This window comes from Coregonus lavaretus (genome assembly GCF_964263955.1).
Source record: "Coregonus lavaretus genome assembly, chromosome: 38".
NCBI lineage: Eukaryota > Metazoa > Chordata > Actinopteri > Salmoniformes > Salmonidae > Coregonus > Coregonus lavaretus.
Genome location: NC_140025.1, coordinates 15,763,593 through 15,778,501, shown reverse-complemented (window position 1 = coordinate 15,778,501; position 14,909 = coordinate 15,763,593). Strand labels below are relative to the sequence as shown.

At 43.9% G+C, this 14,909-nt stretch overlaps 1 protein-coding gene across 1 annotated transcript in view; it reads left to right on the top strand.

Moving 5' to 3' along the window:
- The window catches only part of LOC311112590 (partitioning defective 3 homolog B-like), a 194,157-nt gene that overhangs the window by 36,520 nt on the left and 142,728 nt on the right, over positions 1 to 14,909 (top strand). The window contains exon 3 of the mRNA XM_084155734.1: positions 14,446 to 14,638. Coding sequence (XP_084011860.1) covers positions 14,446 to 14,638 — 193 coding nt within the window. The remainder of the gene's footprint in view (positions 1 to 14,445; positions 14,639 to 14,909) is intronic.

The following is a 14,909-nucleotide window of genomic DNA, read 5'->3' as shown; positions in this document are numbered from 1 at the left end:
CCTAATAAGAGATGGTTTAGCGTCTATTAAAACACTAAGCGTGTGCCGGTGGTAATTCATTCATTAATTATTAAGGCAAGGAAACGTTCTTAATTAAAGAACAGAAATGAAGAGAGATGATTAACAGAAGTGGACTTGATTGACAGCAAACAAATGAAGTGATGGGGAAAAATAAAAAGAGAAATGTAGTTATAAAGAGAGAAGAGAGAACGAGTGAGTGTGTGAATGGAAGAGAGAGCAGCAGATCTCCACAGGTGCATGGTTGCTCCAGCCTGCCAGCTTCCAAGTTAATCACTCCTTCCATTTCTCTCCCTGACCCTCGGGGGGTGAACGTGGAACAGGAGGGATGAGGAGGGAGAGGGGTGGTTGGGGGGAGCAGCTGGCCTTGCGTTCGCCACAGGGTAAAGAGAACCTAATTTATTAGCTTCTCACAAGGATGGTGGAAAAGTGTAGGTGGGAAAACGGTCAGTGTGACTGTTAATGATGTGTTTGTGCTGTTGGGGTGATAAATTACTATGTCTTTTAAATGTATTTTGTCTGTGACTGTGTTTTGTCAGGTCTGAGAAATATGAAGCTTCAGGCCCCCTCCCCATCTTTCTCTTTCCCCCCTCTTTCCTCCCTCCCATCATAAATTGACAAAGACACACGCACACATGCACACACTGTTCTCCTGGGCACCACATGTGATTAATGAAGAGTTTACCCTCTGAGTGTACATAAATAATTATATGGCCTGTCACAATGCACAGCTAGCAAAGCAGTACCTCAGCTGGTTGTGTGTTTGTGAATCAGAATAATCAGTCAGAAGTGGAATGTGTGGGTGGAGTGGGCACACACACCAGAGAGAGCACTCCGTCATCACAGTGGTTGATGGAAGAGATCAGGCATGGGAGAGGGAGACCGCTTTTACACCTGCAGAGATGGAAAGAGCAAGATGGGAGAGAGTGAGACATCCAGCTTTCTGGGCAGAGTAACCCATCAAATCAACGTTTATATGTTGCGTTCACAGATTAGCAGATGTTAAAGCAGGTGCAGCGAAATGCTTGTGTTTCTAACTCCAGCAGTACAATACTAATACACAAAAAATCTCCCCAAAAAGAAAGAAAAAAATAAGAAACAAGACATTAAGAAATATCAGAACGTGCAATGTCAGAGTCTGGAATATACATATGTGGTGTGTATAGACAGTATGGACAATATATACTGTATGTAGGGAAAAGGTATGTATGGCAGTAGTTGTATAAGATGAGCTACTGTATGTCGAGAATACAGTATGTACACAGGGTGTACAAAAAATTAAGGACACCTTCCTAATATACGTTTTTTGCCCTCAGAACAGCCTCAATTCATTGAGGCATGCATGGATTCTACAAAGTGTCGAAAGCGTTCCACAGGGATGCTGGCCCATGTTGACTCCAATGCTTCCCACAGTTGTGTCAAGTTGGCTGGATGTCCTTTGGGTGGTGGACCATTCTTGATACAGACGGGCAACTGTTGAGCGTTGCAGTTCTTGACACAAACGGTGTGCCTGGCACCTACTACCATACCCCATTCAAAGGCACTTAAATCTTTTGTCTCAGTTGTCTCAAGGCTTAAAAATCCTTCTTTAACCTGTCTCCTCCCTCCATCTACACTGATTGAAGTGGATTTAACAAGTGACATCAATAAGGGGTCATAGCTTTCACCTGGATTCACTTGTTCAGTCTGTCATGGAAAGAGCAGGTGTTCTTAATGTTCTGTACACCTGGTGTATATTAAGTGAGTAATCAATTATCTTAATTTTTCAGAGGTCAAATTACATTTCAACAGAATAAGGTTGCAGGAATGCTAATCTTATTTGTTTCTAACTTCAGAAACGATTCCAGAACAATAAACATTATGTAAACATTAATAAAGTGGGCAGTGTTCAGTTACTCTATGTAGCCTACATGGGGTGTCATGTAAAAAATCTTCCCAGCGTGAAATAGTTTCCAATTGTTCTGATTGTGTTGTGATTGTGACGTCATGTTGTAAAATTTCTATACAGCGTGAAAATGTTCCCAGTTCAATAATTGCACGTACGTCTCTAAGTGGATGGCTGAGCTCGTGCGGATGTTTCTCTCACACCCTCCCGTAAGCGCCCAAGTCTTTGCAATCGCAGAAAAGCTCTCCTCACATCAACCCTCAGCACTTTGACGCGCGGGTCCGGGTGTCTATATGCTGACCTCACTCCTCAACAAGCTTCTGAATGGTCAGTGTCAATACTCCTGGCCATCATGGATTGGCAGACGTGTGAAGGCCACAGAACAGTTTTTCGAGATCGAGGAAGGGTGTGAGAGAAATATCCGCGCGAGCTCAGGAAGAGCTGTGCATGCAATTATTGAACTGGGAACATTTTCACGCTTGGAGAAATTTTTGCAGCATGACATCACAATCAGAACGATTGGGAACCATTTGACGCTGGGAAGATGTTTATATGACACAGGGCAGCAGTCTCTAAGGCGCAGAGTAGATGACCGGGTGGATGACTGTTTAACAGTCTGATGACCTGGAGATAGAAGCTGTTTTTCAGTCTCTCGGTCCCAGCTTTGATGCACCTGTACTGTCTCCGCCTTTCTAGATGGTAGCAGAGTGAACAGGCCAGGGCATAAAATTTACTTTTTTGGTCCACCAGCCACAGTGGCAGGTAGATAAAAAAAATCTACCAGCCACTCAGAATTGTTACCTGCCAAAATGTTTTTTTTCTCTCTAAAATTAGACCAACAAAACACCAAAAAACTGATGAACGTGCTTTGTAATGTTTCTAAAACAAATGTATTACTAGTAAGAAGTAATGTGGTATTATGTTTAATTAAAATTTTCAGTCTTTTAACCAAAATATCACAGATGAGACAAACATTTTCACCTGCCCCTTTAAGGGCGGGAGGTTACCGTGGTAGCGGGACTCAAGTCAGGTTTGTGTCTGTGAGATTGAGTCTGACTACTAGAAGCGTTGTCCTCTCTTCCCTAGCAGTTGAAACTCAAACATATAAAAACTACCTAGCTTGTGAAAAAAACTATGTAAATAGCAAAGAAACACAAGGACAAAGTCTCACTTCAATAGACTTTCGTTTCAAGTAAATTAGACCGACTTTTATGCCTGTGCGCACCGCTTCTAAAAATGAATCTTTCACACAGCTCTTCACATGCACACAGCCCCCAGCCAGGCAGTGTTGCAGCACGAGGTGAAATAGGCTATATAGGATTCTTAATTCTTTGACTTATTATTAATTTACCAGCTATGAAACGAAACGGCAGATATACTTTGAAAACGGCTACTGCAGCATTTATTTAACCATTTTTATTCACAAATGCAAGTTAAATGCTCGCACTGTGGAGCCCTGACCACCAGCCAACGTGGCTGGTGAAAAAGACATCTTACCCGCCAATGCCAAAATCTACCCGTATTTGGCAGGTGGCGGGTGTTCATTTTAGGCCCTGGAACAGACTGTGGCTTGGGTGGCTGAGGTCCTTGATGATATTCTTGGCTTCCTGTGACACCGGGTGCTGTAGATGTCCTGGAGGGCAGGCAGTGTGCCCCCTGTGATGTGTTTGGCTGACCGCACCACCCTCTGGAGAGCCCTGCGGTTGCAGGCAGTGCAATTGCTGTACAAGGCGGTGATACAGTCCAAGAGAATGCTCTCTGGTGCATCTGTAGAAATTTGTGAGGGTCTTGGGGGGCCATGCCAAATTTCTTCAGTCTCCCACCACGGTGTCGGTGTGGAGGGACCATTTCAGGGCGTGATGTGTACAACGAGGAACTTGTGGATGGGGGCGCGCTCTCTGCTGTCTCTTGTAGTCCACGATCAGCTCCTCCATTTTGTTGACGTTGAGGGAGGGTTTATTTTCCTGTAAACCACCGCGCCAGGGCTCTCCCCTCCTACCTGTAGGCTGTCTTGTCGTTGTTGGTAATCAGGCCTCCACAAGGCCCATATAGTAGGCGTGCGTGCGTGCGTGCGTGCGTGTGTGTGTGTGTTTATGGGTGGAGAGAGAGAGTTGGGTAGGAGTGTGTGCGTGTGTAGATACGCGTGTGTACTATGTACGCATGCATGCGTGCGAGAGTGGGGTAGGTATGCTGAAAGCAAGGTGTGTGTTTCAAGGAGGTAATCCCACACATCTGGATGTAAGTTACAGATACACAGGGAAGTAGACATAGGGTTAGGGGAGTCTAGATAGTAATCTGTCCAATTTTCGACTTGTTTTAACAGCATTTTGTGTGTGTATGTGCGAGCGAGAATGTGAACGAGTGTGAGTGTGTATGAGATGGAGCAACAATGTTACGTGTGTGGGCACTGTAGTACGTGTGTAGTTTTAGGTGAGTGGTTGCATGACTACGCACACGTGCGTGCATTTTCATTTAACAACCTCGCATAATTTGAAATGTAATGAGAAGCTCAGCTCTTAATTCACTGCCTGTGAAAGAGGATTTAAGTGCGGCTCTGGAATTCTTTGGGATAAGTCAGGTCCTTTTAATGTAAACATCTAGGCCAAGGTGTACTGTTAGACTGACCGTGTGTGTGCACAGACACATTAAGTGTTGCGTCAATGGAGTACATTTGGGTATGCATGTAGTTTTAGCATTGCACCGCATGAGATGATGACTCATTACATCAGTAGGCAGGTTTCCTCCATTCGACACACACCCTCAGCACCAGAGTCACCTACAAATGCCAATCAGGCAAAGCTCAAATGCATTCTTTCTTCCTCCCGTGATGCAAGTTATCAGTGAGCTGACATGACTTGATTAGAGTCAGGTTAGGAACGGTTCTATCATATACAGTAAGTAGCCTTTCACCAATCCAGCAAAGTCAGATCAGTGATTGCTTCAAGGAAAGGAGGAAGGAAGGATGCATTTTTCCTTTTGTTCTATTTTTCACTATTTTGACATGTGATTTCGCAGGCATTTTAGGATCTGAAAAGCGTCTTCCATCAGGTTTGAGATGTGATTCAACCTATGACTAAGGCTGTGTACCAAAATTGCACCCTATTCCAAATGGGCCCTGGTCAAAAGTAGTGCACTACCAAGGAAATATGGTGCCGTTTGGGATGCAGACAAGGTATTCTACTTCTTTCAGAGGTACAGAGTAGACCCTATGTTGAAGAGAAGGCCCCCCACGCTTTAAGCTGAACAGTTCCCTGACAGTTTGTGCGTGGAGAGAGACAGAGTTGATTGGGTAACTGTATTACCGTCAGGATGCAGCCCTCGCCTCGCTTCCACATTATGCATGCTAGTAGTTTCAAAGGAAAGAGGGGGAAAAATAGGAAGAGAGAGAGGGGGACTCTTAAGATACATGACAGGCAGACAAAAGCACAGCAGCTCAATAGAGATGTGCCACACACCAACAGAGCGGATGGAGGGAGGAGGGAGAAGAGAAGGAATGGTTGGAGAGAGGAAGTGGGGGGAGGGGCAGGTGTAGTGTATTGTGGGGATGGATGTTTGTGTGTGTGATATGTTTGAAAGACACTGAGCTGTAGTTGCTGTTGCTTAGAGCTAGGTGGCACTATTCATCTCTTCCCATTGAGGGGTGTGTGTGGGGGTCGGTGAGGGGTGTGTATGTGGGGGGGTGGGGGGTGATTTTAGAATGAATACGAGTGCGCGTGTGTGCAAGCATGTTTTTTTGTTTTGTTTTAACCCTATCCCAGACCTTAACCCCTACCTTAACCATTCTAAATTAATGCCTAAACTTAACTGTCGAGTTGTTTCTGTTTTAACCCTATCCCAAACCTTAACCCTTACCTTAACACCTTAACACTCATGGGAATTGACCTATATGGATAGGCCTAAATTGAAATGTTTCTTACAGAAGAAATATAGAAAGCATATGCATAACCATGGTAGTAATCAAAAGGGAACAATTTGGAGATTATCTGAAAATGATCAGACTGAAGGTGAGGACACAGCAGTTCACCTGACACAAGACTGAATCCAAACATTACACTGTCGATTTTATGTTCATTTTACATTAACTGTACTTTTCCCCGCAATTTTTGTTAACGAAATCTGAAAATACCCTGCATACATTCAGTAACATGATAACAATATTCTTAGAAAATGTGGCATAGGTGCAACATAAGACCAAAACATGACATGAGTTAGAGTGAGGTCAACTGGTGTTTCAAGTGGTCACACAGTGTGCACAGTTCCTAAAGTAATTTCAATGCACTTTTATGACTCAGAAGAAGAGTACTCAACTATAAGGTGTGTTTTTTTTTTAGCTCTCCTAGCTGTGCCGTTGAGGAACTAGAGCAAGCACACTTAAATAAAAATTTTTGGGAACATAGCCCTGCATCCCCGCCATCACACAATTACTGTTGTTTACACAATCCAAAAACAGACCATTATAAATCGCAATCTGGGTCAAGTGGGCATCATTGGAAAGCTTGTTATATTGCCAACATGACTAGCTAAATTATAAAATATGATCTTAGTGTTAGGCTTTCATAAGGCATTTCAGAGAAGCAGATCGTAATTTTGGTGTTATGAGTGCATTCAGATGCGTGGTCCGGAGCAAATTGTCTTAGGCTCATTCTGTTCAGGACAACCCAGGGTATGACGCCATGTCATCTTAGAACTATAAAACAAATATAGTGATCATAAACATTGGCACTGTATATTACATGAGCTTTATGGTATGGAAATGTGAAGTGCACATTTGGTGCTTGTATGACATCAAAGCAGTATTTATTATAATCCTCAACGTTTCATCTTTCGAGTCCTCTTAATTCATAGCATTTCCCTCCCTCAATCAGACAAAACTTTTTCTAAAGTTGGAACATAATGATAACGATGATAGCCTTAGCTGTGGTCCTCTGTAGCTCAGCTGGTAGAGCACGGCGCTTGTAACGCCAAGGTAGTGGGTTCGATCCCCGGGACCACCCATACACAAAAATGTATGCATGCATGACTGTAAGTCGCTTTGGATAAAAGCGTCTGCTAAATGGCATATTATTATATTATTATTATTTAGCTGTTGTGTGCAAACGTGTTTGTGTGCGCTTACACCCTCAAACAGAACCTAGAGTCTAGTCACGTGTTGTAGAGAGAGTGAGAGAGTGAGAAAGAGCTCTCCGTTTCCACACCCAGTGTGGTGATTCGCTGACGCTCTTTATGTGACAATAAACACGGGTTGCTATTTGCATGGCGTTTTGGGGTTAGGATAATGAGACGAGCGGGTCACATTATTTAACGTGCCGGTCGACAGGTTGTTTCCCGGGGCCAATATCAATGCAACACAGGGAGGATGAGAAAAACTTTGACACTTGTTTGTTGAATACAAATCAAACAAGGGACGGCAGAGGCCAGGAAATGCTTTTATTAAAGAGTTTTAACAAGTCAAATATAAACCAGGGCTGCATCCCAATTCTCTACCCTTATACTAAAGCAGAGTTCCCCAACTGGCGTGATTTTATTTGGCCCCCAAAATTATTATTATGGACATAAAAGACTGTAAAAACACAAGCAAATCAGCTCCAAGTGATATTAATTTAGGAAATCTGTTAGAAGATATTGCCACGCATAATAGAGCAACATTAGGAACGCCTTCCTAATATTGATTTTCACCCCATTTTGCTCTCAGAACAGCCTCGATTCGTCAGGGCATGGACTCTACAAGGTGTCGAAAGCGTTCCACAGGGATGCTGGCCCATGTTGACTCCAATGCTTCCCACAGTTGTGTCAAGTTGGCTGGATGTCCTTTGGGTGGTGGACCTTTCTTGATACACACGGGGCAACTGTTGAGCGTTAAAAATCCAGCAGCATTGCAGTTGTTGACACACTCAAACCGGTGCGCCTGGCACCTACTACCATATACCCCATTCAAAGATACTTAAATATTTTGTCTTGCCCATTTACCCTCTGAGTGGCACACGTACACAACCCATGTCTGAATTGTCTCAAGGCTACCTCCATCTACACTGATTGAAGTGGATTTAACAAGTGACGTCAATAAGGGATCATAGCTTTCACCTGGATTCACCTGGTCAGTCTATGTCATGGAAAGAGCAGGTGTTCCTAATGTTTTTTACACTCAGTGCATGTGATCGTATACAAGTGTAAGCAAGGCTAGAAATTATTATATTTTAGTCAAATATTATATCTGTTTGGGCTTGTTGCCGCCAATTTGCAGTCTACAAATTATTTGTAATTATGTTCGGGCCCCTGACCGTCCTGCAGCTGAATCTAGTTGATGATCCCTGTCCTAAAGTGTGCACTTCCACACTTCCCGTCATTTACATTTGGTCTCTCCTATCATTGCTACGCAGACGACACACAATTAATTTTGTGTGAATTTTACAATGGTGGAAACTCCTTCCAGCTAATGATACACCAATCCAATGGTTTTAAATACAGTGATCCCTCGCCACTTCGCGGTTCACTTATCGCGGATTCGCTATTTCGCGGATTTTCATAATGCATTATTTATTTTTTTTTGGTGCATTGTGCTCTGCATTCTGATTCGCTAAAAACTCACTCCCGCTTCTTGTATCAAAACATGCTACGAATTGTGCTATCATTTTGTCGTCTCGTGCAGTTATGTGTACGTACATAAAACAGCTTGGCAAATTTACATTAAGTTGGCCAAATTATCTTGTAATTTCGAACATCTTCTAAACCCATAATGTCGACGAAACGGCCTACACGTGAGTCACTGTATTTGTATACATGTAATAGTTGCTAATTGTAAAAAAAAAAAAAGTTTTCTATTTCGCGGATTTCACTTATCGCGGGTCATTTTCGGAACGTAACCCCCGCGATAAACGAGGGATTACTGTACATGATGGGAAGTGTGCCTGTCCACACTTTGGGTAAAGGGTGGAGAATCGAGACAGTGAGACAGTGTCCCCATCCAACCATGGGCCAAATAGGACCCCACTGATTCAGATAATGATATAATCAGGTTAGGTTGAGATGGCATGGTATGCATTGGAACTTCGTGGCACCTGTCAGGAGGATTGGCATGTATACCGTATATACCGTATACCGGGGTATTTGGAAATACCCACGGGATGGTTTTTACATACAGTGGGGAAAAAAGGATTTAGTCAGTCACCAATTGTGCAAGTTCTCCCACTTAAAAAGATGAGAGAGGCCTGTAATTTTCATCATAGGTACACGTCAACTATGACAGACAAAATGAGAAAAAAGAATCCAGAAAATCACATTGTAAGTATTTGGTCAATAACAAAAGTTTCTCAATACTTTGTTATATACCCTTTGTTGGCAATGACACAGGTCAAACGTTTTCTGTAAGTCTACACAAGATTTTCACACACTATTGCTGGTATTTTGGCCCATTCCTCCATGCAGATCTCCTCTAGAGCAGTGATGTTTTGGGGCTGTCGCTGGGCAACACGGACTTTCAACTCCCTCCAAAGATTTTCTATGGGGTTGAGATCTGGAGACTGGCTAGGCCACTCCAGGACCTTGAAATGCTTCTTACAAAGCCACTCCTTCGTTGCCCGGGCGGTGTGTTTGGGATCATTGTCATGCTGAAAGACCCAGCCACGTTTCATCTTCAATGCCCTTGCTGATGGAAGGAGGTTTTCACTCAAAATCTCACGATACATGGCCCCATTCATTCTTTCCTTTACACGGATCAGTCGTCCTGGTCCCTTTGCAGAAAAACAGCCCCAAAGCATGATGTTTCCACCCACATGCTTCACAGTAGGTATGGTGTTCTTTGGATGCAACTCAGCATTCTTCGTCCTCCAAACACGACGAGTTGAGTTTTTACCAAAAAGTTATATTTTGGTTTCATCTGACCATATGACATTCTCCCAATCCTCTTCTGGATCATCCAAATGCACTCTAGCAAACTTCAGACGGGCCTGGACATGTACTGGCTTAAGCAGGGGGACACGTCTGGAACTGCAGGATTTGAGTCCCTGGCGGCGTAGTGTGTTACTGATGGTAGGCTTTGTTACTTTGGTCCCAGCTCTCTGCAGGTCATTCACTAGGTCCCCCCGTGTGGTTCTGGGATTTTTGCTCACCGTTCTTGTGATCATTTTGACCCCACGGGGTGAGATCATGCATGGAGCCCCAGATTGAGGGAGATTATCAGTGGTCTTGTATGTCTTCCATTTCCTAATAATTGCTCCCACAGTTGATTTCTTCAAACCAAGCTGTTTACCTATTGCAGATGCAGCCTTCCCAGCCTGGTGCAGGTCTACAATTTTGTTTCTGGTGTCCTTTGACAGCTCTTTGGTCTTGGCCATAGTGGAGTTTGGAGTGTGACTGTTTGAGGTTGTGGACAGGTGTCTTTTATACTGATAACAAGTTCAAACAGGTGCCATTAATACAGGTAACGAGTGGAGGACAGAGGAGCCCCTTAAAGAAGAAGTTACAGGTCTGTGAGAGCCAGAAATCTTGCTTGTTTGTAGGTGACCAAATACTTATTTTCCACCATAATTTGCAAATAAATTCATTAAAAATCCTACAATGTGATTTTCTGGATTTTTTTCTCTCAATTTGTCTGTCATAGTTGACGTGTACCTATGATGAAAATTACAGGCCTCTCTCATATTTTTAAGTGAGAGAACTTGCACAATTGGTGGCTGACTAAATACTTTTTTTCCCCACTGTATACCGTTAATATTTTTTGAAACTATTTCGTTGAAGTTTTTGAATACATTTGAATATTTGTATCAACTTTTTGCCTGCAGTCAACTTGTGCAATACGTTAGGAGATAAAGCAGATTGCGTTCTTCATTTCACCTGTCACATTATTATTTTTGTTATAAAGCTTACCGTAGTTCCCCAGAACAGCAGCCAGTCAAATGTTGGGAGAACGCGATAGCTGGTGAGTTCATAGCGTTCTATATTTATCGGTGAGTCTCTCTTTGTTGTGCGTCACACATGAGGTGATGAAGTGACACTTGTATGCAATTGACTACTAAATGTTTGCCATCAGATATCTTAACTGTCTAAGATGTGCTATACTCTCCAGCTTTGTTTTTGTTAGTTACCTAAGTGGGGTGTTGGCTTTCTACCGTGTTTGAGAAGTCAGAGTTCTGGATGAGTTATCTGTACAGCGGCCATTTTTTCCCTGTGCTTTCCGCTAGCGTTTTTTCCACTCCTCTCCGTTCTTCTCCCCTCCATGTACACATGCTGCTCTTCCTTCAGACCAGCATGTAAATGTATCTCTTTCACTTTCACTTGTAAATGTCCACACTCTAGCTAAAGTTATACTTGTATAACTTAATGAGCTGGATTTGCCTGTCTTTGCAATTAGTGCGCTCGTTAGCATTTAGCTAAAAGCATCCATGATAATTCGCTATTACTTGTGATAATTTTGTTAGCATTCTCCCGAGTGGCGCAGTGGTCTAAGGCACTGCATCTCAGTGCTTGAGGCATCACTACAGACCCCCTGGTTCGATTCCAGGCTGTATCATAACCGGTCGTGATTGGCACAGCGTCGTCCGGGTTTGGCCGGTGTAGGCCGTCATTGTAAATAAGAATTTGTTCTTAACTGACTTGCCTAGTTAAAAATGCCCAGTGGGCTTTTTGTGTGTGTTTTAGCGCCCCCTTGTGTGCTATGCCGGTAATACAGTAAATCCAGGGATGGCAGAAGAACATCCCTGCCTACCTGTCAGCACTCTTCAGCGTGCACGTCAGCAGCCCTTAGCAGCCTTCCGGTTTTGTTAGCACCCTTTGGCACACGTGATCCCTCTTCATCTCACTTCAGCCCCCCTCAGCTCTGTCTGCCTGCACGTTTGACTCATCAGCAGAGATGAGAGTTAGGGTTAGATAAACAGTAAGCTTGCACGCACATACACTCACACACACAGGAAGGCTCCAGCGTTTTCCTAACTGAGTATAAAGAAGTTGTGACTGCGCTGAAGACCACTACCTACTGTTCCTACTAAAACATGGCTATTGGCTAGACAACCTGTATGACCCTCTATTACCAATTGACATGCTACTGTAGACTTGGTGCTAGTGCCCAGAAGCTACACTAATTGAGGAGAGCTGTGTGTGTGTCACCGTGACTGTGGGGACACTGAGAATGTGTGTATGAAGGAGTAGAGATGGCTCTCGCTCTCTACAGGTGCTTCTTTTTTAGCTGTTCGTGACACTGTGGGAATTCTATGTATCTCTCACCTCATCACATCCACATTAGTCAACTCTCTCATCCTCTCTGAGGGACAAAGTCATCTGATTTAGAAAGAGGTAGAGAAGGAAAAGAGCGGGAAAGAGAGAAGGAGAAAGGAAGAGAAGGAGAGGGCATCCATCAATCACATAGTGGGTACGCTTTTCTTTGATGGCCTCTCCCTCCTTCCAGCTGATGCTCTGATGTGGCCAATTTCCTCTGCTTTGGGGCGTGGAGGTGTCAGGATATTGAATCATGGCAGAAAGGGAGAGTGAGAAGCGTGACATTCACGCCATGATTTATGATTTATTTCTACCCACCGTGTTATTGCTTATTGTTTTCTCCCCCCTCCCAGTTATGGGTGCAGATTATTTAGAAAAACACCCCCTCTCTCTGGCTCGCTCTCTTTCTCTGTGTTTCTCTTCCTCTTTCTCACTCATTTTCTCTCACTCACTCCCTTTCGCGCTCTCTCACACACTCTCTCTGTCTCTGTCTTTCTCTTGCGCGATTGCGCGCACACACACACACACACACACACCTCCCTCCTATTAATCTCTGCCTCTCTCTTTCTTCTTGCGTTCGTGTCACATTTCTCTTCCTCTCTGTGTTTCTTGTTTTCTTCTTCCCCCTGTTCTAATTGTCATTCTCTCTTTCATTAAGTGGTCATTTCCTGTGCTAGCACCGTTTTAATGAGAGCGTCATGCCACAGTGCTAATTTATCAAACGACAAATTCACGGCAGCGTGTCGGAGGACCGCTACCCTCTAATCTCTCTCTTTCCGTCTGTCTGTCTGTCTGTCTCTCTCTCTCTCTCTCTCTCTCTCTCTCTCTCTCTCTCTCTCTCTCTCTCTCTCTCTCTCTCTCTCTCTCTCTCTCTCTCTCCCTCTCTCTCTCTTTTTCTTTCTTTCTTTCTCTCTCTCTCTCTCTAATTTCTTCTCTCTCGTGTGCTCTCTCTCTATTTTCACCCTCTGTTCTCCATCCCTGTCTCCGTCCAGCTCATGGAGGCAACCGTGTCATTGTGTTTGACAGGTTCTGATTCTCCTGTCAGATTTAATTTGACTCTTAATTACGATGCGTACACACCTCAAATCCTACTACTGCTGGACTGGGTTTCTGTGGGGTGTGTGTGTTTTGTTTTAGTAAACACAGTTAACCAATAGCCATTAAAACATGGGCACACACGTGGCCACACACATGGGCACACACGCAGGCACACACACACACACACACACACTGCATATATATGTTTCTGATTTGTATGGCTAACTGGGTTTACTGAACTGGCCTCATGGAATGCGTTTTGCTGCCACGATAAGACAAATTAGTCCTAACTTCTATGTAGTATTATTATTTGGAATTCACATATCACATTCGTATGCTGCTCTGTTGGTATGCCCTCAAGCACCGGCTTGGGTTGACAGAGAGCGATAGAGCCGTTTTTATCCCTATAAATCACATTATGTGGGAGGGGAGTAACAGTAGAGTTTGGCTGGCATTCACACATTCTCTTTCTCTCTCTTTCTCTCTCTCTCTTTCACTCCCCTCACGCTGTTGATTGATGGTATTTGTGGAGCACCACACACACCTCTCCTGGCCTAGAGACTGCACAGCCCTCTCCCTACTGTTTGGTAGATAAATCTGTTTGTGCGTTTGCGTACGTGTGTGAGGGAGCTGGAGACCGAGTGTGTGCGTGCGCATCTCTGTGTGTGGGTGTGTGTCAGGTTGATGCTAATGTTAAATGCATTTCCCACCAGTTCGCTTCCCACAGAGATCAATTGCAGTTGGACATGCAAAAAGCATGAACATGAGCATTTACTATTGTCACACCATTTACATCCATGAACGGGTCTAACTAGGCTAGATTGTCCCTCTGTCTGTTGATAACCACTCTTTGTTGACGGTCTGAACGCTTTCACACATTCTGACACCCACCCACTCAGGTTTGACTTGCCACCCTTTTGGAAATGGGCCATTTGACTCTGTGTGTTGTGTCCAGTAGCATGATTCTATTGTATGATTCTATTGATCATTATATTGTATTTAAAAAAGAAAAATTAATGTTTTATTGTCACAGACACCATATAGGTGCAGTGAAATGTGTTGTTTTACATGGTCAGCCATAGTAGTACGGTACCCCTGAGCAAATTAGGGTTACGTGCCTTGCTCAAGGGCACATAAACCGATTTTTTTTACCTTGTTGGCTCAGGTATTTGAACGCGACCTTTCGGTTACTGGCCCAGTGCTCGAACTGCTAGGCTACCTGCCACCCTATTGTTTGTATTCCTGTATGATTCCAGTCCTGTTGTGTAACATGTTGTGCGTCTGTGCTTGTCTTTCAGCTGGTGGCGGTGTTCGAAGCACAGGAGCTCCAGAGAGGGGCGACAGTGAGCCCAGTGGGCAGCAGCGGGGGCTCCACGGGCCACTCCAGCCCCAGCCATTACTCCAAGCCTGACCCATACGAACGACAGACCTCCTACCTTCAGCCAATCAGAGGAGGAGAGATAGAGGTCAACGCCTCCACCCTCAAGGCCAGTACGTACCACAGTACAGCACCACTAACTGATTTAATGTTCAGGGCTATGGCATGAACAGTAGAGTAACATCCATGATTTGGTGTTACACGTCGGTTTAGGATAGTGCTTGAATTGAGACAACTCAAATTTTCAACTGCTTGAGTACCGGCACCTCTTCTAGAATATTGTCTTTAAAAAATATGTTGAGTACCGGCACCTAAATATAAAGACTAAGGCAGTCAAAATGTGTACTGGCACCTACAATATTTCAGTCCACTTCAACTATTGGT